The sequence below is a fragment of the Astatotilapia calliptera genome, chromosome 14 (genome assembly GCF_900246225.1).
Source record: "Astatotilapia calliptera chromosome 14, fAstCal1.2, whole genome shotgun sequence".
Lineage (NCBI taxonomy): Eukaryota > Metazoa > Chordata > Actinopteri > Cichliformes > Cichlidae > Astatotilapia > Astatotilapia calliptera.
The window spans coordinates 6,437,328-6,459,555 of record NC_039315.1 but is presented as its reverse complement, the minus strand read 5'-3'; the positions used below and the strand labels follow the sequence as shown (position 1 = coordinate 6,459,555).

The 22,228-nt window shown below is 39.7% G+C and overlaps 2 protein-coding genes across 2 annotated transcripts; both read right to left on the bottom strand.

The window, feature by feature from the left end:
* Positions 1-1,887: 1,887 nt before the first annotated feature.
* Positions 1,888-9,127, bottom strand: treh (trehalase (brush-border membrane glycoprotein)). The gene is made up of 15 exons (XM_026191930.1): positions 8,833-9,127; positions 7,958-8,058; positions 7,724-7,871; positions 7,559-7,646; positions 7,226-7,326; positions 6,969-7,061; positions 6,667-6,783; positions 6,299-6,421; positions 6,145-6,194; positions 5,519-5,719; positions 5,211-5,428; positions 4,588-4,699; positions 2,993-3,105; positions 2,847-2,900; positions 1,888-2,517 (listed from the first exon to the last, which is right to left on the bottom strand). The coding sequence occupies exons 1-15, from the start codon at positions 8,913-8,915 to the stop codon at positions 2,431-2,433; spliced, it is 1,689 nt and encodes a 562-aa protein (XP_026047715.1). The 5' UTR covers positions 8,916-9,127; the 3' UTR covers positions 1,888-2,430.
* Positions 9,128-9,179: 52 nt separating this feature from the next.
* Positions 9,180-21,333, bottom strand: ddx6 (DEAD (Asp-Glu-Ala-Asp) box helicase 6). Its single transcript, XM_026191931.1, has 14 exons — positions 21,188-21,333; positions 19,903-20,469; positions 19,734-19,797; positions 19,426-19,530; positions 18,324-18,453; positions 17,257-17,403; positions 16,036-16,130; positions 15,794-15,916; positions 15,560-15,688; positions 15,335-15,451; positions 14,850-14,913; positions 14,501-14,602; positions 14,187-14,366; positions 9,180-12,296 (listed from the first exon to the last, which is right to left on the bottom strand). Exons 2-13 carry the CDS (start codon positions 20,094-20,096, stop codon positions 14,191-14,193), a joined length of 1,446 nt encoding a protein of 481 aa, XP_026047716.1. The 5' UTR covers positions 20,097-20,469; positions 21,188-21,333; the 3' UTR covers positions 9,180-12,296; positions 14,187-14,190.
* Between the last annotated feature and the right edge of the window lie 895 nt (positions 21,334-22,228).

Sequence of the window (22,228 nt, the reverse complement as noted above, 5' to 3'; positions counted from 1 at the left end):
TACCTATTTTATCCCCCCCACCTTCGCTGCCATTTGATAAGATTTCACACATTTTTGCATATCACCCTGCATCTTATTCTCATTATGGAAATCGGGGGCTGCTTCTGTGCCACTAGTACTATTAACATATCCAAGGCCAGAGGTGCACACAGTAGAGAAGATTAATGGGATTACATGTGGAATTTAAAATAAAATAAAAAAAATAATCCCCAAATCCATCACATGGCTTTAAGTGCACCTTTTCTGCATCAGGTAAAAACATCACAAAAATGTATCAGATTGATAAAAAAATAATAGAAAAATGTGAACTTTAAGCAAAGTTAGTATGCTGCTTTTGTACACAGGGGTTGTTACTGGATGACTGCTGACAAGAAGACACTCTGACCTTTGCTTCCAAAACAACATGTAATCCAGTTGTCACCAGTACTTTACAATTCATGCACCACCCAACGAGTGGGCTTCTTAAAATAATGTCCTCAGGTACTTGTAATTAAATGCACATGCTTGTGTGCACACAAACGCACCGCCTTGTCACCTCATTGCCGCTTAACTGCCGGACGACTTTTTTCACACTTTAGAGCTCGATCTCATTAACTGAGCACAACCCATTTCTGCTAAAACAGCATGATAATGTGGGAGTTGTCAAATAGAGCAGGTTCTACTTGAGTTACTGCTGTCAGCAAGGGCTGAAAACACAATGACTGCTGCCTGCTGCTTAAACATCTCTAAACACAGCACACAAGGCTGCCACTGTATGAGTTATATGTATATAAAAAATAAAATAAAAAAAGAAGCTGCCAGCTATATGCCTTGTAGATTGAGACTCACAATAGGACATTACTACAGTGTGATCTTTGGGGTTGCACGGACTACTGCACCTATTGGCCTTTTGCCTATTTAAATTGCAGTCAATCTGTTGTGTTCACTCATGCTAAAGAGAGGGATGCAGTGAAATCCCTGCTTAGGGCTCACATCTTCACACCAAAGGAGGATGCAATTTCTTCTTTAAAAAGGCAAATTTCTCATTACTTTTTTGACAACCATTTGAATATCTATATAGACTTAATTTCATGCTTGACCAGGATATCACCATAGATGTAGGCATAAATGGCAAAAACAGAAAGAGTTCCTTTGTACAATCAGACCTAGGAAAAAAGGGTTGATTTGTCTTTGTTTCATCTTCAATTATTGACAGTTTTTGTTTGAAGTTATATTCAGCAGAGTACAATGCCTCTGCAGGGTTTAAGATTTTTTTATTGTCTAAACGAGGCCAAATTTAAAGCCTCATAACCCATGATGACTAAATGATTTTAATGTAAAATATTTAACAGTACTGTGGTTCTTCTGGCAAAATACAGCAAAACAGTTCCGAAAACAAAGGAAAAGTGCATTCTTTTAGATTGTCATATTAAAGAAACAATTAACAGACCATTGGGTTTTTTCCCCACTGCAAGAGACATTTAATTAGTTCTCTAAATAGTAGCTCGCATTGTTAGCGATGCATTCTCGTGTTCCCATGGTGGATTTAAATAGCCTTTTAAATGCACCAGGGATACACTGAATACAATGCATGTATGTAATTCCACTGCTTTCTGTTTTGTTGTCTTGCTTTGTTGGCATATTCACTTTTACTGTGCATATTCAAAAAGGAGCAAAGGTCATTCTAACATTCAGTTATTTTTCTAATGCACAGCTGGTAGATGTGTAGGAAAATGTATTCCCCCACACTTTAATAACACATCTATTAAAACAAAAAAAACCCAACATTTAGCCCCCCAATCATGCATTTATAATTTCATATATTAAAACTGTCATCTAACATTTATCGGGTGCCTTGTATATAAAAAAAAAAAAAAAATGAATTAAAGCATTGTGATGGTAAAAATATTTAGTGCAAGCAGACCACATTTTATTTCTCACATGGACTCATTTCCATTCCAACTTCAGTTTACATGCAAATAAAGGGGCTCTGTGGGAGTTGAGCTACAGTACAGCAATAAACTCTATAACTGAATTAGGTGAAAAAGCCGTTTGTAATGTCAGTTCAATATCTAGGACAAGTTAATGTTGTAATCTAAGCAGCAGCGAGCAACAGCCTGCATCGCTGGAGAGAGGCCAGAAATGCCAAAATGTTCTGCGGCTTCTGATAACACCATGCATCACTTAGCTCTGAGGTTACATACTAAAATATTCAGCAACGTAATCCTTAGTTACAATAAATCATAGCTGGTTCCTTGCAAGTTATCAGGATTGTAAAATGTCTAGAAGGCGTGCAATATGCGCTTAAGTCTCATTGTCAATTTGCGTTTAAAGTCTGTCAGTAGCAGGAGTGAAACCAGGAATAATAAAAATCCAACGGGTCCTTCTGACACCTCCGACTCACTCAAGCATGATCCTAGCTAAGATGACCAGGGGCAGCAGGAGGCCAGATCAGACACGTCTCCCTCCTGAGGTGAGAGTCGCCCCATATTGGTCTAGGAGCTGCAGCGCCACGCCATTGGTCCAACCAAACCCCAGCTGCAGAACAGGGCAACACAGCACAGCATGAGGGGTATTTATATATTCACTAAACCAGCAAACTACAACAGAATAAATACAGGAAATGCAGCCATTGGTTTTCTTAGTATTCCCATCTCATAAACTAAAGTAAAACTGGATGACAACGATTTTCTATCAAAACAATGTTACAAAGAAGAGGAGGAGTGAGAGTGTGTGCATGAGCATGTAAATGTGTTCAAGTTAAACAGGAGAGAAGAGGAATTTTCTGGGCTTTGCATGGAATTAGAAAGACTTGCGTGACTATAAGCACATTAGTTTTACACTGTCAACACATGAAAGGGAAATACCTGAACTTCATATTCTCCTCCACCACCAGGTTTTCCATCTCCGTTCACATCGTACTGTCAGGAGGAAGAAAATTGCACATTCTGAGCCAGCTGTGTTATCACACTGCAACACGAGCTCCAAAGTGCTGAAGCCTTCAAAAACTCACCTTTTCAAACATGGCTTCATACTTAATGTATGCCAGCCAGTTTGTCTTGATCCAGCGCTGGGCCAAATCGAATGCGAGTTTTTTAGCATCCTCTGACGGTAGCTTGGAAAAACCTGGGTTTTTAAAACATTTAAAAACTATTTAAGCTGCTCAAAGCAGAAATCTGTTAAATGTTTGTAATGTTTCATCTTTATGTTGCCAGCTAATGTCGAATTAAACGATAGCTACATTTACATGCACACTAATATTCTGGAGGTAAACAGCATATTCAGATTCGATACTATGAATCAGGCCTCACTTCTAAATGAGCCTTTTTATGATTAAGCCACATGGGATGTGTTGACTTTAGTACCATCTTTTGGACATTGTTTGCATCTCAGGTGGGATTTTTACTAGAATTAGCAGGGGAAAGTAAAATACAGTGTCACTTTTATACCATTATCCCCCTTGATGATTGGTTATACATGGCTTTGTTTTTGTTTAATTAATGCACTGAGGTAATTCAACAGTAATGCCAACAATTAAAGGGAGTAGACAAACCAAGGAAAGGTTTATAACCCAGTAGTGCAGCTGTCTTTACCGGTCCCATCAGACACCTGATTTCAATGCTGCCGAGAAAGCATTTCAGGTGATGAAGACGTATATATACACATATAAATACATATATGAATGACAGAGAGAGACCCAAAGGAAGGACATTTTGCACACCGTGTCTGATGTGCATAAAAACACTCAATTATAACCAAACGTTTATTGCACTGAATTTAGTCAACAGGCTACAAGCAGCCATTATTATTTCTATTACCAACACCGTTTGTTCTCAAGGAGGCTCGATCACTAAAGCCACTGCACAATAAGTCATAAAAAAAACAAACACCTCAATTTTTTTCCTCCTTGTCTAAGAAATACTAGTACATTATGAAACTGGTCTTAAGAAAAATAGGTGTAATTTTAACAACAGATCTCAGTTTTTCCAAATTCAGTCTTCACAAAGAAACGCCGCTATCATAAATCAGACACGGGTCAGGCTTCTCAGTTCAGCCATCTCGCTTCAGTGTGGTATGGAAGGCAAGAAGACGGTAAAACTAAGGATGACTCAGACCTCTAGCTTGGATGATTTTAACAGCACAGACACCTCTAATGACATGAATCATTTTTAACCACTTTTAGCACAATGTGTCTTCCTCCCCATCCCCTCCAAAAAACAGGGAAAAAAAAAAAAAAACCCAAGCCACCCTATACTGCAGTTTGCACACTTTCCAAGGTCATCCTCCAGGTCTAATTGGACCATTTGGATGGCACACCTTTGCCATGTGTTCAACTGTTTACTGAAAATTGCCTAAATCAGCTGAGGACACTTATAATCCAAAGCTACAGATGAGCTGCTGAGCAGACCTGATGAGAATGTTTTATCGGTTACAGATAATCAATAGTCCTAGAAACTGTATTGTAGAAATCCACTGTGCAGAGCTGAGCCTATGTTTAGAATTTGCTGTTCATTTTAAGAAAGAATTACCCACTGACAATAGAACAGGATGTTCTGTTAAGTGCTGAATCATCACTGTGGGTTGGCAGGTGAAGTTCATGGTACCTACCATCGATAAGCATGTGCTGCAGAGGTGGCCACGCATTAGGATAGTCCCACTGCTGCCCAGACTCTTTCAGTGATGTTGGAACTCCATTGGGAAACTGGAGAGCTCCACTCCCCTGCACAGACATTACAAAGCAAGAGTGTGCATAGATGAAAGCTCTGTAGTGCGTTTGTGCCATCTGCTGGTGTGGCTGAGCATGATTTATAAAAGCACGTTGCATCCTGCTGGGAGTTGGCTTCTGAAAAAGAGTTCATGGCTAAAAATCTAAATGTCTCTGCTCCCTCAGCGACTGTCAAGAAGCTCATGAGCCGAGTATTTAAATGCTCAGTTTGCCATCAGAGGAGGGGACTAGTCATGTTGGACATCTGCTTGACATTTTTACAAATGTAATGGGATAAATATATTTTAAAGGGGTCTTTCACACAAATGGCATGATGGGGTCATATAAAAACAATTCTTTCTGGTTTTATATGTCAGTTCTTTGATAACAGCAACAACAAAATTATTCAAGGGCTAATAGTTTCAGTTTCTTGTGGAAACTAATTTGAGGTAAATGTGTATCTTTTCTAGTTTTGATGAACAAAACAGGCAAAATGATCTATTCTTCCAGGAAAATATCAACCAACCTTCAGATACTGTACCGCCTTCTCTCCCATCTCAGGCTGAGAATAGCACTGTGCCCAAATTGGTCCCAGGTTGGAGGGATAAAACTCAAAGTTTTTGGAGCGCGTCATCAGGTTGTAGTCAAACCAGGCTCCCCTCTCAGCATCCCAAAGCACAGACTCTATCGCCTCCAGCCTCCTCGCTGCAGCCTGGTCGTATACTGCAGCTGAGTCACTATCACCTGTCAGGAAGTAACACATCACCGTTATGTAACACCAGTTAGGAATTAAAAAGCCACGCACAAGTTAGTTTCAAGGTTAAAAAGGCTCACCGAGCAGCCGATGAAACGACGCAAGAGTTTTCTCATTGCGGCACAGCAAAGCGTTGAGGTCAGCGGGCAGGATCTGACTGGTGCGCGTGTCTCTCAGGGTGCCACTGTTGTCGCTGCCATCAGCTATATACCAGCGGGAAGTAAAGTCCCAACCAGACTCTGCACCCGTTTTCAGATCCATCCACAGCTGCTCTTTCTTGCCTGAGGGAAAGAAAAAGAAAACACTAGTAGAGCCACAACAAATCAGCATCTAAACTGTGGTACTTAGTCGTTAAATATGCAGCCTCATGTTGAGCCATGTTTGTTTTCTAGCACTTTTGTCAGAAGCTTTGGTGATTAAAAAAAAAAAAAAAAACTTGTCAAAGGAGGAGAAAGCAACTTAAATATACAGCTCCAGTATTTTCCCTTCAAACAGGTTCTCTTTTAAGTGTGGTAAAGTTGTTCAGTGAATGAATGGGTTTTAACATTAAATATTCATTACTCGGGTACTTTCAGAGCAAATTTGTTTTGCACAGATGATCCTCGAGTCTCTGAGAATATAATATTATCCCTTTTCCCACTTTCTCAACTGGAATAAAATGACCATCAGAGTGCAATACATCCCATGAACACTAATAGGCCATTACCATCAGTGAGTCCCTCAGCTAATTCCAGATCGTCCAGATAAGATTCAGGCCTAGAAAGACAGACATGGTTGTTGTAGGTGAGGACATGGAGTATAGTCCCACAACCTAAATATCCATTTGTTATTTATACCAGGTAAACTTCCTTTAAACATACCTGGGCAAGCCCACCTCTACATAATACCGGTTCAGTACATGCTGCTTCCCATTTAATTCTAGATCCACAGAACGGTTCTCCATCCAGAATTGGTACTCCACCTCCAGAACTGGTAAAGCCGCTCTAAACCGATTGTAAAGACAGCAGGAGGTGCTTTTTAATTCACAGTACTTTCACATTGCTTAATATCCTTAAACACAAAACTTAAAGTGTCACATTCTAATTAAGTATGGTAGGAACAACAAAACACCGGAGGCACAGAGAGGCACGAGCACGGAGGTGCTGATGTTTAATATGCTGAAAGAGGCAGAAGGCAGCTAAAGAATGATAATGTGTCTGGCAGGACGTCAGCTGGGGCTAAATATCACCTGAGGAACTCTTTATCCTTGGTTGCTTGATAGTAGCTCTCCACCATTAGAGTGAGGAATGGAGGCTGACTGCGCCTTTCATAGTAAATCCGCCCACCATTTGGAACAAAGCCATATCTGTAGGAGGGAAAAAAATCTTTTATTCCACAAATCTTGAATATCCCCTGAGAGCTCCATTTCCAAAGTGCACAACTTGGGTTACTAAATGACTTATTATTGAAAATTTGCACGGTACACTACCTGCAGCGAGGTGGACATGTTTTTAAGTGCTCTGAATGATGAAAGACGTTTTAAAGGCTTACCTGTTGACAAGGTAGAGGAAGTTTTGGATCATTCCATGGGCTGTATCTGTCATCTCTGACAGCAGGAGCCCGTTGATGACCCAGTAGGAGTCCCTGTTGAACACAGAGACTCGCATCACTTTCTGGGTATGGCACGTAGGTGGGCTATCAGCATAGACCCCTGTCTGGGACTTCCTGTGATCTCTTTTCTCTCTGACCTTGTGATACTCTACCACAGCTGTCAGACAGCTTGGTGAAAGGCTTCATTGTTCACTCACCAATAGTAGAGCTCCCTGAAGCGCCCCCCTGGCACAACAACGGGATGTGGGGTGTAAATCTGAGAGTAGAGCTCTGGGTGATCTTTAACATCAGAATGGATCTGGATGGGAAATCATATTTAATTTAAAATGTTTGGACTGAAGCGTAGGTTAGTGGTGGATCCAACAGCAAAACAAAACTAGAGGAAATAGTGCATCAATATTTCCTAAAACTCAAGAAGAAACTGAAAAGAAAAAAAACAAAAAAAAACAAAACACGGATAAAACAAAAGCATAAAATTTGTGAGGAAGGTTGGTTGGATATTAAAGTTGTGTTAGTTTGCTACTCATCACCTTTCTGCCAAGAGATTTCCACAGACCATGGATCTTTTCTGCCCACTCGCGTAGTTTATCATCTGCTATCCCACTCAGGAAGTTTGGCCTGCAAATCAGTCATGTCATGTGGGTACAGTTAAAAACACAGTATAATCTCAGCAGCAAACAAACACTGGATCTCACTTCTCATGCCAGTCCGGCGGAGCCCATGACTCAAACTCTGTCCCTGGTTGATCAAAGCTTGTATTGAGAAACTCCTCCAGTTTCACAGGCGGGATGGTTGTATTTGGAAACTTGCTTGAAAGATTGCGAAAGGCCGACAAAACATCATCTGCAGGGAGAGAGAAGCAACGCAGGAAAGCACATGATTCAGAGCCTTGAATTTCTTTTATTTATTTTAAAACCAGACCGACTTACCAGGAGCCGACCTCAGCTTCATGTCAACAAAATGCTTATCATCGTCAAACAGTTTTGCTTCTTGGACCTGGTGCAAGATGGGCCCGGTGCAGTATATTTCACTGAAATAAAAGGGGTATAAATTATTAACTGTATCATGAAGGTCATGTCTGTATTAGAGCAATACACTCAGTTGCTATCAAAGTCCTGCGGGGAAGCAGTAAATCAATAAAATATAAATATATCATGGAGAGGGGAAAGGTAAGCCTACAGCTTAGTGTGGTTGCACCCCCCCCCCCCCCTTCCAAAAAACAAACACAAAAAAAAAACCCAACACTTTAAACCTGTCAAACAGCCATCTGTAGCAAGTTAAAAAGTTGGCAACCTATCAAATAAGCGACGTTCTGGCGGAAGGACAATGCACAACCGACTGGGCATAGCGTAAAGATGCACCGTATGCAACATTGCAGGTAATAGTCAATATATGTAACGCTTAAGGTAGAGTAACGGGCCAAACCAATTTTTTTTTTTTTTTTTTTTTTTTTTTTTAATTACAGAGGACACGTCGGCTAAAACGGGACAGTTTGCAACCCTAGTCTGTAGTCGTGTCATCACTGCCCAGATGAAATGCAGCAAGCCATTAAGCAGAGACCTTTCAGTAGTTTAGATTTCAATCACTGCAGTAATTTGGCATCATTTTAAATCAAATTTGTCGATTTAGGATTGACCCAAGGTTCCTCTAGTTCTTTTCCTAGACCAGGAAATGACAAATCTCTTGTATCATGGAGACTTTCATGTCCCCTTACACACAAGACCCCCCACCCCCCCACCCCAAAAAACAAACAAACACCACCACAGAAGTTGTATTTAAAAGTATATATTAATATAATCCATACCTGTCACATGGTGGAGGAACATCTCCCTTTACGCTAGCAAAGAGAGCCAAAGACAAGAAGCACAACGCTTTCAAGTTGCTCATGTTCAGCTGTAAAGTCAAGTGACGCCAAAGTACAAGCAAGAGTGCTATAAGAGAACTGTCATAAGAGAAATGCCTCCAGGTCAAAGTTTATATAAAGACACAAGATCTGAAGAGGACAGCTGCCTGCTACATTAGTGGCGCCAAGCTTTGAAAGACTCATTAGTCAGGCGAGCAGCAGTGTCCAAGTTCAATTTGCAATATATTTGGAGGAAAAAAAACAAAGAATATATATTTAAAAAAAAAAAAAAAAAACACTTCAGACAATAAATTTCAGTGAGCTTTATTGAACACAACTTTTAATCCAATCCAGTAATATTTATGACATCTTGCATCACTGAAAAATCTGCCAATTAAGCAACCAAATTCAAAATAAAGAAAATTTCACTTAAATTTGGAGCCTTTTTCATGAAACGTGTACTCCATTGAACATTTCATTTTGAAAAGAAAAAAGCGGGGTAACTCAAACCTTTTCGTACCCATTACCTAAACTTTGGATCTTTAGATATCCTGTTTCTGAAGTACCCACAGGCCCCACCCCACATATTTTACTGATGCATAAATTCAGAAAGAAATCCTAAAAAGGACTCCTATCGTCTCTTGACAGTTGAGAGATGGGACAGCCAAATTGTACACAAAAGTTGTGTTATTAATGTGTCACAACAATCAAGAGGACGAACTTATGCATCAGGGCAGCAGGCGCACCAATTCAACCTCCTCCCAAATTTAAAAAAGAAAAAAAAAAAAGACCTTAACAAAAGAGACAATTTTATTAACCAATTAGATGCCCAATCTGGGGAAAGATGCTCTTGTCTCAGTCGTTAAGGTTCTCCATGACAGCCACTAGCAGTAAAACTAGCTCCCACATGAAGGCAGCCATACGCTGAACCTCGAAGGGTCGTCAATTTTAGCCTCAAAGCATTTTGCTGCGTCAATTACTGCCAGTGGGCTGATAAGAAACAGACAGCTGCCAAGTGCCTGCACAAACAGATCCCTGTCGACTCCACTAATGCTCAAATTTAATTTTGACTTTAAACGAGAAAAATTCCCCCCACCCCCCCAAAAAACAAACAGCCTAATTATCAGTTTAGATGTGCAAGTATTTCTGGGACAACAGCAGAAGTGTGAGAACAGGGATCAGAGTCTAACCAATGAGAAATACACGGGTAACTAATCATCTCTGCTACACTTGTCTTTTGAAATGAGCTTAAATTAAATGAGCAATACTTCCCATTGGTTAAAACAGTTAAGAGAGCATCTCGCCATATTAAAGGGAACACCTCAGTTACAAAAAGGTTTCAGCTGAACAAAGTGATCAGAGGACCTCAATGCAAATGTAAGGTTGTCACATTGCATATAAAATGCAGAGGTAAAGCCCCAAAACCCAAAACATAAAGCAATAAAGGGCAGAGAAATTAGCCATGAACTCAGCAGGCTGGGATGCCCAAGTTATGTCTTAAACAAGCAGTCTGACATAAAGTAATTTTCTAACCCATCTTGTTCATTCCCCCTCCCTGCACTAGCATGCACTTTACTCCCAAGTGGGTATCTAGTGTGTAAAAAGTAGTGCAGTAAGTGTAGCTGCATGAACCATCTGTGTTTTAAGTGCTGATCAACTTGCTCATGTTTGTTTTTAAAGTATCTTTTGTTAGCTGGTTTCACAAAAGCCAGCCAACTTGCAAAGCACAGAATTTGTTCCTGCTACATTTTAGATGGATTTCAGATGGTTCGTTTTGATGCAGTCGGCCAACATTCTGCAGAAGGAGGGGGACTTCCTGCCCCTCCCTCAATATTAGGAAGTAATGTAGCTGTGCTTAAACAGGGCATAAATCAACGTAACAGCTAATACCGTCGCCACAAAACAAATTATCTGCCAATTCAGCTGCACTGCAGCGAGTAGTAAGTAATAGAATATTTTCTTTTCCAACACCAGCACTCAGTATAAGAGATCTTAAGAGTGTTTCAAGAGTTTCACAAGTCAAGGCTGGTGACAAAGACTTCATTACTCAAATGCACAAGCTTCAGAAAGCCATCTGTCAAGACTCGCACTTGTTAACACTGGAAGCAAAAGAACAAGGGCAACAATTTAAACAGTTAAGTGCATCTTTGAAGAAACATTCCAACAAATATGCATGGGCTAAAAAGATTTTCAGCAATAACTGTCTCTAAAAACATTTCATGAACTACGCCATTTAAATGTTTTAGATTCCGGTAAATTCTGCAATTTCTAAAATTATAAATAAATTCACAGGCCAATATTGCAGATCAAACAAACTGGCAGTTCGGGAAACCATCTCCAGTGCTAACAAGAGGGAAGGGGCGGATGGCTTTTCAGTTTGTCAGGCAGCCTTTTTAACTTGTTTAAAACAATCTTAAAATGAAGGTATATACACAAAGTGTAAGGTGCACCCCAAACGCTGGCTGCACGTCTCACAGAATTAAGTATGGCCACCCACAGGAAGGTGAAACACAGGACGACAAAAGACAGACCGAAGAAGAAATGAGGGAGAAAAAATAAAAATACGCGTCAGGCATTCGCTCCAAATAAACTCCACCAAAATAGGAATCCTCATGACTCATGGCGTTGCAAGGCTGCTTAATTATTTTTAGTGTTCTGATGCTGAAGACAGAGGAAAGAGTTTGGGTCTCTCAGAAGCACAAGTTTTTTTTCACCAATGACTGACAGTCTGGCTGCATCTTGGAGAAAGGGAAAAAACAAAAACAAAAAAAATCCAGCATCTCTGTCCATGGAAATCCAAGTTTGTCCTCATTTATCAGCCAGACTCAAGTTCAGCTTAGCCAGCAAGAAGATAATTCAGACCAGTCTGCCTCCAATCATCTCCAGTTGCTGTGAATGGATGACCCAACCAAAGACGGGTATGAATTCACCTATTTTGTCAGACATTAAATTAGTGTAACAAATTTTCAATTAGGTGAACAGAAATATGTAGCGTGGAGTGGAGAGAGATGACCGATAATGAGGGGTTATTACTTTAGAACAAGCTGAACTGTTTAAGGCACTTGATATTAATTGGATAAAACTTCCGAACTTAAAAGTGGAGAATGGAGGGTGTCCTATCGCTCTCTGTTGGTGCTGGCTTTGTGTCAGTGGTGGATATGAATCATCACAATGTGCACTGATAACTTTTCTGACTTGGTCCCATTCTTTCCTCGTGGTGCCCATGTCTTCAGGGTGTGGTGGTGCAGCAAAGAGCCTTGAAAAGGCAGATGAGTTCTTCCAATAACACATCCATCAAAGCACGCATTCCTAATGGTGGCATCCAAAAAAGGAAGACATACAGCAACTGTACATTTAAAAAAAAAAAATCCAAAGATGTGGGGGATGAAGTAGAATACAGAGGGGAGTGGAGGATGGACTGGTCTCTAGAAAAAGGAGAAGGGAAAAAAAAAAAAATCACATTAGACCAGACTGTTCAACAAAACCCCCACTAACAACACTCAGATAAAAACTATTCTACACATTACCGAAGTTCTTGATTTACATTGGAGTTACAGTGTAGTGGTCTTTTTTTCTTTTATCTTTGTTAACAAACCGGCTGATTTTTCATAGATCAGATGACCATTTGGGTTATAATGTTTCAGAGTGAAACTAGGGTACGATTTCTCTGTACATGCACGAGGACATTCCTGACACCATGATTGAAATGCCTAAATAATTCTTATCATCAAAATCAAGACAGATTTGCTGGAAGCAACCTGTATAAATGTATCAACTCAGGGGTCATTAGCAGATATCCAACTTCTACAAGGATATATTAAGGATGGTAAAGACATTTCATCTTCTGTTACCTGGAAACACTGTACCAAAAAAAAAATAAAAAATAAAAAAAAAAAATAAAAAATAAATGGCCACGAGCTGTGGGTAGTGACCGAAAGAACGAGATCGCGGATACAAGCAGCAGAAATGAGCTTCCTCCGAAGGGTGGCTGGCCTCTCCCTTAGCGATAGGGTGAGAAGTTCGGCCATCCGGGAGGGGCTCAGAGTAGAGCAGCTGCTGCTCCACATCGAAAGGAGCCAGCTGAGGTAGTTCGGGCATCTGACAAGGATGCCCCCTGGGCGCCTCCTGGGTGAGGTGTTCCAGGCATGTCCCACCGGGAGGAGGTCCCGGGGAAGACCCAGGACACGCTGGAGAGATTATATCTCTCGGCTGGCCTGGGAACGCCTTGGTGTTCCCCCGGATAAGCTGGAGGAGGTGGCTGGGGAGAGGGAGGTCTGGGCCTCTTTGCTTAGGCTGCTGCCCCCGCGACCCGGCCTCGGATAAAGCGGATGAAGATGGATGGATGGGGGGAGGGGAAAAAAAAAAAGCCTCCTTGTCCTTTTTCCTAGCTATTTTTCCTTGATCTCAGAAACTTTGTAAGATCATAGCAAGGTTTGAAGCAGAATTTATAAGGAATTAAGACAACAGCACATAAACTTGGGACTAAGACGTGCATCTCATTCCTAACCAATATATTCCTATCTGAATGTTCAATGTAACTTGTCCCAGCTGACCAAGGGGGAAAAAAACCCTAAAATGTTGGCAATGAAACAACGGCTACAGCTCATGATTTATAGAACTTATGTAATTCTTTGGTGCATTTAAAAAAAAAAACAAAAAAAAAATCATGGCATCAGCTCGATAGGCTTTTATTACAGCAATATTAATGTTCATAGTTCACATGTGGCTTTAACCGCCTGTTGAAGCAGCAGCAAACAGAAAACACTTCTGAACACTCACATGATCTGCTCTGCTGTTTCAGTGATCGTTTCAATGTGTCCTCTGCTGAAGGAGGTGATAAAGGAAGCACTGAAGTATCTTTTTAGTATTTAGAGAATTCGACTGCGATTATGGCCAACACGCTGATACTCTGCATAACAGCAGTGACGTAGCAAAATTGACCATTTGAATACACACCATTTTTCACACTGCAAATATACACACTATATTACATTGAAAAACCTTTGTAGATTTCTTTTGCCATCTTTAAAAATAAAACAGACTTGCCTCACTGGATATATGTTCACTAAGAGCAGCAAGAAAAGCACAGTCCAGGTAATGACAGTAATCATGGCTAAATTGTATTTAGTTGTGTCAGCAAGGTGCCGAAGTATCCAGCATACCAAGCAGCAAAGCACTAGCTCTGCAACAGCTCATATCCATCAGCTCGTTTGTAAAACTTATTCGAACCGGCAGGATGAAAAAGATTAAATCACAGGAGATAAATTATCTTCCGACCATCTATAAACCAGCTGGTCGCATATCTGTGTACTCACTGGCTCATGGCTTGACTTCTTCGCCACTCTCACTGTGGTACTCTGCCACGTATAGGCTCTTGTCAATGATGCCAGGGATGGGCTTTATTTCTGTTCCAAGCTGTTCCTCAATCCCTTTCAGGTTGAAGCGATCGTCATATGTGATGAGGTTGATAGCTAGACCCAGGTGTCCGAAGCGGCCTGGAAATTATGGTAGTCAAGAGCTTAAATAATTGCTTTAGCATTTTTTGCTACATAAAATGCATTTATATTGCAGACAAGAGTGAAACAGTTAAAGCAAAAAGGATGAAAACAGTCCGAGTCACGGCCCTTACCAGATCTACCGATGCGATGAAGGTACGTTTCTCCCAGCTTAGGAAAATCAAAATTGATCACAACATTCACAGCTTGAATGTCGATTCCTCTTGTGAAGAGGTCTAGAGGGGGAAAGTAATAAAGATCAAACCACGCAGGATAGAACATTAAAGAAAATAGGCTTGCGCAAATCAGTCACTACAAAAAAACAAAAGCAAAAACAAACTAGAGATGTACACAATAGAACAGCTCAGTTTCACCATCAAAAACTACTACTACTAATAATAGCAGTAATAAAAATCCTCTCTCAGTTTCTTTCAACTCCTACTGGTAAAATGCGGCAGTTGTACACACGTTTCTTTCACTTACCAGTGCAGACTAGATTCCGGCACAGGCCATTTCTGAAGTCGTGGAATACACGGTTACGATGTTCCTGGAAAACGATTTTTTTAAAAATGCATTTAGAAGCAGATTTATTCACTTCAGAGCATCATTTAATTACATAAGGATAAATTACATAGAGATAATGCATGCCTTTTTACTCTCATAACACTTGTCCACAACTGATGTAAACCATGTTAGGTGAGGTATAAGCACATATGCTGAGTCAGTAACTAAGCTGTCATCTCAGGTATTCATAACATGCAAAAACAAATGACAAGTAAAGCAGTGGAAAATCTGTTTGTGCAGCAACCCAAGTGTTAACAGTTCTATTTTTTTTATCATGTAGTCAGTCTGGGGACTGGCAGTGCCAACTCTCCATAAACAGGATGTTGGAGTGAACAGCAGTTCTTGCAAAAATCAATTGTGCATTTTGGTGAACAAGCTTTTCTGGGGCAGTACTTTAAGCTGACCTGTCTCATCTTTGCATGAATGTAGAAACATGAATATCCAAGCTGGGAGATCTTCTTGGCAAGGAGCTCCACTCTCTGAGACGAGTTGCAGAAGATTATGGATTGGTTGATCTGGAGCTAAAAATAAATGATGCAAATAAATATGTAAACAATTGCATGTTCATCAGACTCTTCCTATTTATACATTTTTTTTATTATTTACACGTGCAGAGAGGCAAAACTCACCCTGGAAAACAAGGTGTTGAGGCAATGGACTTTTTGCCTTTCAGTTACATAAGCATAATACTGAGTCACACCCTTCAGTGTAAGCTCCTCCATTAGGTTGATTTCATAGGGTTTCTGCAAGTGTGAATTCTACAAAAATACATAGAAATGATTATATACAGGTTGAAATGCAAGTTGTAGCATTGTAAAGCTTAGTTGAAATCACAAGTTCATGAATAAGGAACCAAAATGTACCATGAACTTCTGCACGCTGAGAGGGAAGGTTGCAGAATAAAGCAAAATCTGCCTCTGCTTGGGCAAAAAGCCCAGGATCTCCTCCATCATGACCACAAAGTCCTGAGACAGGAGCTTGTCAGCCTTTTGAACAGGAGGGGGAGGGGGGGGGGACATTTAGCTCCATTACCTGACTGACCCAAATTATCTAAATGCACTTATTTAGAAAAAAAGGTCTAATAAAAGTAAACAGCTTCACTCACTTCATCTAGAACGATCATCTGCACTTGACCAACTTTGGCCACTCCTTTCTTGATGAGGTCTAAAATCCTTCCAGGTGTGGCAATGACCACATGTACTGAAAAATAAAAAGCAAAAAGGTAACAATAATTAAGGTCTACCACATTTTCTGAGAATGGCAGCGTTATCAAAATTTACGTGTCCACATTTCAGTGGAGGAATGATGGTAAATGATCACGATTATCATATTGCTGATATTCAGCCGCTGAGGAATGTTCAACAAAAGCTATATTGACAACTTTAACAAAAAAATCAATATGCATTTGACAGTAATCAGATCAATACATGTGTTTTCATTAGTTAACATTTCAGACATCAGCATTGACTGCCTGCGAAATGTGTGTGTGTGTGTTTACGGAGGTCTATTTTTTGTACTGGCTACAGATAAGATCAGGCAAAAACTTGAAAATTAAGCCAGACTGTGCTTATCATCTTTTCTCCTTTGCAGATCTCAGTGCAGCTTATAATGCCTTCCTTTGATGCACTCATGTTTGTTTGTTTAAGTATAGATGAAGATTTTCATTCACTCCAATCAAATGAGCTTTGGTAGCAATCATATAGTATACAATAGCAACATTTAGGATTCAACTAGAGATGTACCAAAGATCCAGGAATATTTCAATTTACATCTTCTTAAAAAAAAAAAAATCGTCACTGAGACAGACAGTAAAGCAGACGATTCAGATCGCCCCTGATTTCAGACTGTATGAGGAAATCCATGCAGGAGATTGCACAGACTTGCACAGACTTCAGCGTGAAATAATCATGTTGACTCCCACCAAGAGTATTTAGCATTAACTAAAGCTAAACTTACAAGAAGAGTAGCTGAGGGAGGAGGGGAAAAAAACCTTAGTTAAACGGAAAAAATAAGCTAAACTGTAAATTTGCAAATCAAAATTTTGTTAATACAGATTGAGTTTCAGTTTTAGTTGGTTTGTTAAAATTTGCCAGTACAACTCAAAGATTTGTTGTTTACTGGGAGGGGGACGCATTACATTAATGCAAGTCAACTGTCTTCACTAACTGTTGTATTGTTAGATTAATTTCCAGTTTTCCTAAATCTTACTCCTGGAAAATACCTTCCATATAATAACACTGAAACCAATAAAAATAAATAAAAGATAAGATAGGCAGTGTTATAAAATATAAGACTGTAATAAGTGATGTTACGTGTGAAAGGTTACCCGTTTCATCGAGTCTCATGATGTCATCACGGAGATTGGTTCCACCTGTGGTTGCCATGACCTTCACACCACCCATGTGTTTGCTGACCTGGATACATATTTGGCTTACTTGCAGAGCCAGTTCTCTGGTGGGCACTATGACCAAAGCTGGAAAAAGAGAAGACTTATTTATTATCATTTTATTAAACATTTGCAACTAATTAAGAATAGGATCAAATGCAATGGTACTACTACATTTTCAAGCATCAAAAACAAATTAAAATAAAACATGCTCCGATCAGTAACATGTCTCAGACCTTGTCCCACCACTTTCATTTTTATGAGGACACAATGAATCAACAAAAAAAGATGTTTACATGTCTTTATCAGACACTGTTGTATTCATAACATAGTCAAAAACAGTCTTCAGAAAAGAGAATAAAAATGTAGTTGCATGTTAAAAGGAGCAAAACAAACTAGACCATCAATAACAGGAAACCGAGCCTCGAGCAAAATAATGCATTTGGATGAGGATCTGATTTTGTGCTCTTGAAGCAGAAAACTCTAGAAGAGAAGCTGACATTTAGGGATCGCATGTGTAGCACGATTGTGTAACACGTGATTTGCAATTTATAATGTTTTTGGTTAAATGTGAGTATGTTGTAAACCATTTCAGCAGCACCGTTGTGCAGAATTTACAGTGTGTATATATAGTTGCCATTTTATTTTGGAAACACTGAACAGCAAATGTCAAAATATATCAACTGTTTATACAACTACAGTTTGTTTCTCCTGTTATCCTAAGTAAGTAATATTAAAATTGGCATTAGAAAAAAAAAATGTAAATGTTGATGACTTTTGCATTTCTAGTTAAATTTCAATACTAAAGCAGTTGTTTTTTGGTATCATTGATTTGACCAAATCATCAGTAAAGGCTCATTATGTGTCGAGGTTTATCAAAGGCATACTGATTTCATTTTCACCCCCCTCTTTTTTTAACAACTCACTTAATGACTTTCAAATGAGGCAAGCTAAAATTCAACATTTATAATAAAAAAATAAATCTTATTGAAAATGAGCTCTCTCACCTTGTATGCAATCCTTCTTCAGGTCAATGCGTTCAAGTAAGGGAATGAGGTAGGCTCCACTCTTTCCCGTGCCATTCTTGGCTCTGGCCAAAATATCTCTTCCTGACAGTGCAATGGGGATGCTCTCCTCCTGCAGACAAAGAGAAATACAAAGAATACTTTTTGCTTCAGTCACATCACACATCTACTTAATTTATTCTAGTGCAAACATGTAATACAATTGTTCTGAGTGGAAGGTAAAACGTTAATTTTTCAAGTTCCATTTACTTTGTCTACTAACAGCCCATACACACATCCACCCACCCTGCAGTTTGCCTTTCTGAAATAGGCCACCACTCATTAGCATACTTTGTTTACATCGTTCCTTCCGATGGATAAGTGCTGAGAAACTGAAACTTATTCTGTGCAGCCGAGAGTGATTCTAAAGCTTATAAATGAAGTGTAATAAACCAAATTTGCCAAACAAGCTACTAAAGATGTTAAACTCATGAAAGTGCAGAAAGACAACTGAGGAGATGGGCGCCACATGTCACATAGCCAAGTGAAAGTCCCTGGGTTCAAGTCTCTCCCCACTTTCCTTTCCTTACCATTGTCATTGTTTCACTTTCCAATAAAGGCAAAAATGCCACAGAAAAAACAAAAAACAAACAAGGCAATCTTTTTTTTTTTTTTTTTTAAAGATAACTGATGAAATCAAAGCTGAAATGCATAACCTGGGTACAACAAATGTACAAACATTGTGTGTCAGTCCACCCACTAAGTAATAAGAAATATCACGGTATGTCCAAGAGGTTTCACCAGAGTTTTTAGGACACATGCTAACAGGCACTACCTAAACAACCTAATAGGTACTACAATGCTCCTGAGCCATACTGCAGGAATAGCAATTTTCACAGGTTTGAAGAATTAACTGTTACATTTAACCTTTAATAGTCAACTAAAAACTGTTGACTACATTTAACACTGATCACGTGTCAATGTCAAAGAACTCGTCTGTCCTTTTATGCACTACAATCTATTCTGTAAGTGCCAAAGTATGCACTTCCTTATGCACAAACATGCCTTCTTGTTCAGCCGTCAAATCAAAGCAGTCTTAACATACCTGGATTGGAGATGGCTTTTCCCAGCCCATCTCAAAGATTCCCATAAGCAGCTCCCTCTTTAGGCAATAATCTTCAAACTCATTGCCTTTAGTTGCAGTCACATCCTGTAATTGTCACAGAATGATTGTATATGAAGAAGAGTACTGACAGCTTGTGTGGAACACATTAATATAACAGTGATTGTAGGCTTGTATAAAAATGACTTATTAAACACAGCACTGAATATTTTTATTCACAGCCCCAAAAAAAAAACCAAATGAGTAATAGGATATATAAGCTTCCAGGTCAAAAGAAACGTGTTACCAACCGAAGTTTTCATCCTCATGTCCTTTGGGGGCAATTTCAAATTTTTCTTCCAGTCATCTCCAGGCCTGTGGAGGCCAGAATTATTATTAACAAGCAGTATCACATTTAACTGACAGCAGTAGTTGTAATGAGAAGTCAAAATAGTTTAATTTTAGTATTAAATAACTTACTTGATGACAGCATTTGTTGTAGGGGCTGGCTGGGAGTTTCCATTGTTGATTGTGCCTTTCATCTGGTTAAGCTGCTGCTGCGGCCCTCCTCCACCTCCACCTGGTGCTCCAGCAGGCTTCACTGAGCCTCTGAGCTGTCCATTCTGGTTGGGCAAGCCCAGAATCACTGGGTTCTCCGTTCTGGCGGTGCTCATGTTGACTTGGCTCAACTTTATTCCAACAGCAATGAAACCTTTAACAGTTTCCAGGTGAAGTGAGTCCACTCAAACATAAAAATTGCCCTTGCCTTTTTAAATCTTAATCAACTAAAGGTAAATACTAAATCATTTACTCTTCAACAATGTCTTTTGTGATATCAAGTGTCCAGAAACAAATTCCTCTTCTCGTTTTTTATAAGACTTCTATGCATGGAAATTAAATTAGGGCTTAGCATAGATAAATTTTGTCAACATTATCTGGAATACTCCAAGAGAGCTTCGCAAGCGTTCAAGCATTGGCCGACAGTTCAGCTAGCCATCTTGATTAGCTAAACTGGGCCGCTGTGTCCTTCCTCGGGGCTGTCCAAACCTAAAACACACAAGACAGCGTTAGAAATGGCAAAATAGAAACATCGGTGGAATAACAGCTCCCCAGCATGCAGTCCTCGGGTTTGGTGAGACTTAAAGTCACCATTTTGCCAACGGACAGCAGAAACACTTGACGGCTGGCCTAATGTCAAAAGTTAGCCGACACAGCGCTGACAGCGAATGTTATTTAGCTTCGCAAACAATGAATAAGCGGCCTTGATAAATTAAGAGCATTGGCAAATTACGTGTACAGTTGGATAAGAATGTGCTGCATGTGATTTCTACTGGATGCATACTTTAATGGTTCAACGGTGATTAGTGTACTCGTTTAATAAAAAAAAAAAATCTACCCTCGAAGGAAGAGTAGGTAGGCTAGTTACAGACATGACTTTCTGGTACATTAATTTCAAGCTTTTCACGTTAATCAACACGACAATACCGAATTCATATACATTTATTCCAGCCAATATTACACGATTAAGTCATCTGACCATTTTAAATGTCAGCCCAATAACAAGACTGACTGGCTATCCGCCATCAACCAGCATTAACTTTAGCTGCAATGAGATTGCCGTGCTAGGTCTGCTAGCAACCTAGCAAGGCTAGCGACGGTAAAATAATAAACACTAAAGCCTAGTGTTATCTACAAGAAATATCAGCTGAACCTAAAGCAATGATCTATTCGTGAATTGAAGCAGATTCATTATAAGGACGTTTACCTTGAGCTATTGAAATAGCCGGTGCCGTAAGCGGTATTTGTGAGCAATCTTTAGCTAACTACCAACGAGTCTCGTCAGAGTCAAGCAAACGTCCAAGATGGCTTCCACCCGTATTTGAACCCGCCCCCATCCAACGAATCAGCTGATTTCATTTCAAATCAAGGAGCTGTGAGGTCTCCTCCTAAAATAATCCTCTCTAACATTTAAATATTTTATCTATCTGCGATGGTACCAACGCGGCCGGTGCAGCCACATCGTCTCTGTTGATAGTGTTTACCATCCGTGCTCTCTGCGCCTCATGTTCATGCACATGCAAACACTGCAGCTGTGTTGTGAGTTGGGTTGTGAATGTTATTGCTCTTCAAAAATTGTATAAAACGAAGCTGCTCTCCTGGGTGTCATGTGGAGAGCAAGGTTCCAATACACTCTCAGTGATTCCTGTGTGGTTGTTGATTCTCGCTTAATTAATGCGGCATCAGCAGCTGTGTATTGTTGTTGTTGTTGTTGCTCAGTTTATTTTGTGAGTTCTTTTTGTTTGTTTGTTTTAAATTATTTTTAATGTGAATTTTAATGTGATTTGAACAGAATGTCTCATCATTTCTCAGAGTGCTCTAAAACCCATCTATTTGTAACTTTTAGGCTGCACTGTTGTGATTCAGTGTCACCAGGCTGGCCTAAAAGCTTTCTGAAAAGCCTTCAGTTGATCTAAAATGTTACAGAGAGAGTACAAACAAAGATTAAAAAGAGAGATCATAGTTTCACATATTAGCATCTCCTCTTTGGATCCCTTTTTTATATATAACTGAATGTAAAATGCTTCTCACAAACATCATCGCAGATCTTCAGGCACCATTCTATCACAAACAACATAGATGGAGTTACTTTTAACTGCTCCCCTAGTCACAAGTTGCCACAGCCCCAGATATTTGATTTGACAGATTTTTATGCTAGATGCCATTCTTAACACAATCCCAGCATACCAATATGATCTCAATACACTATCAGAGTACTCTGATCTCAGAGTGTAGACATTTTTTTGTT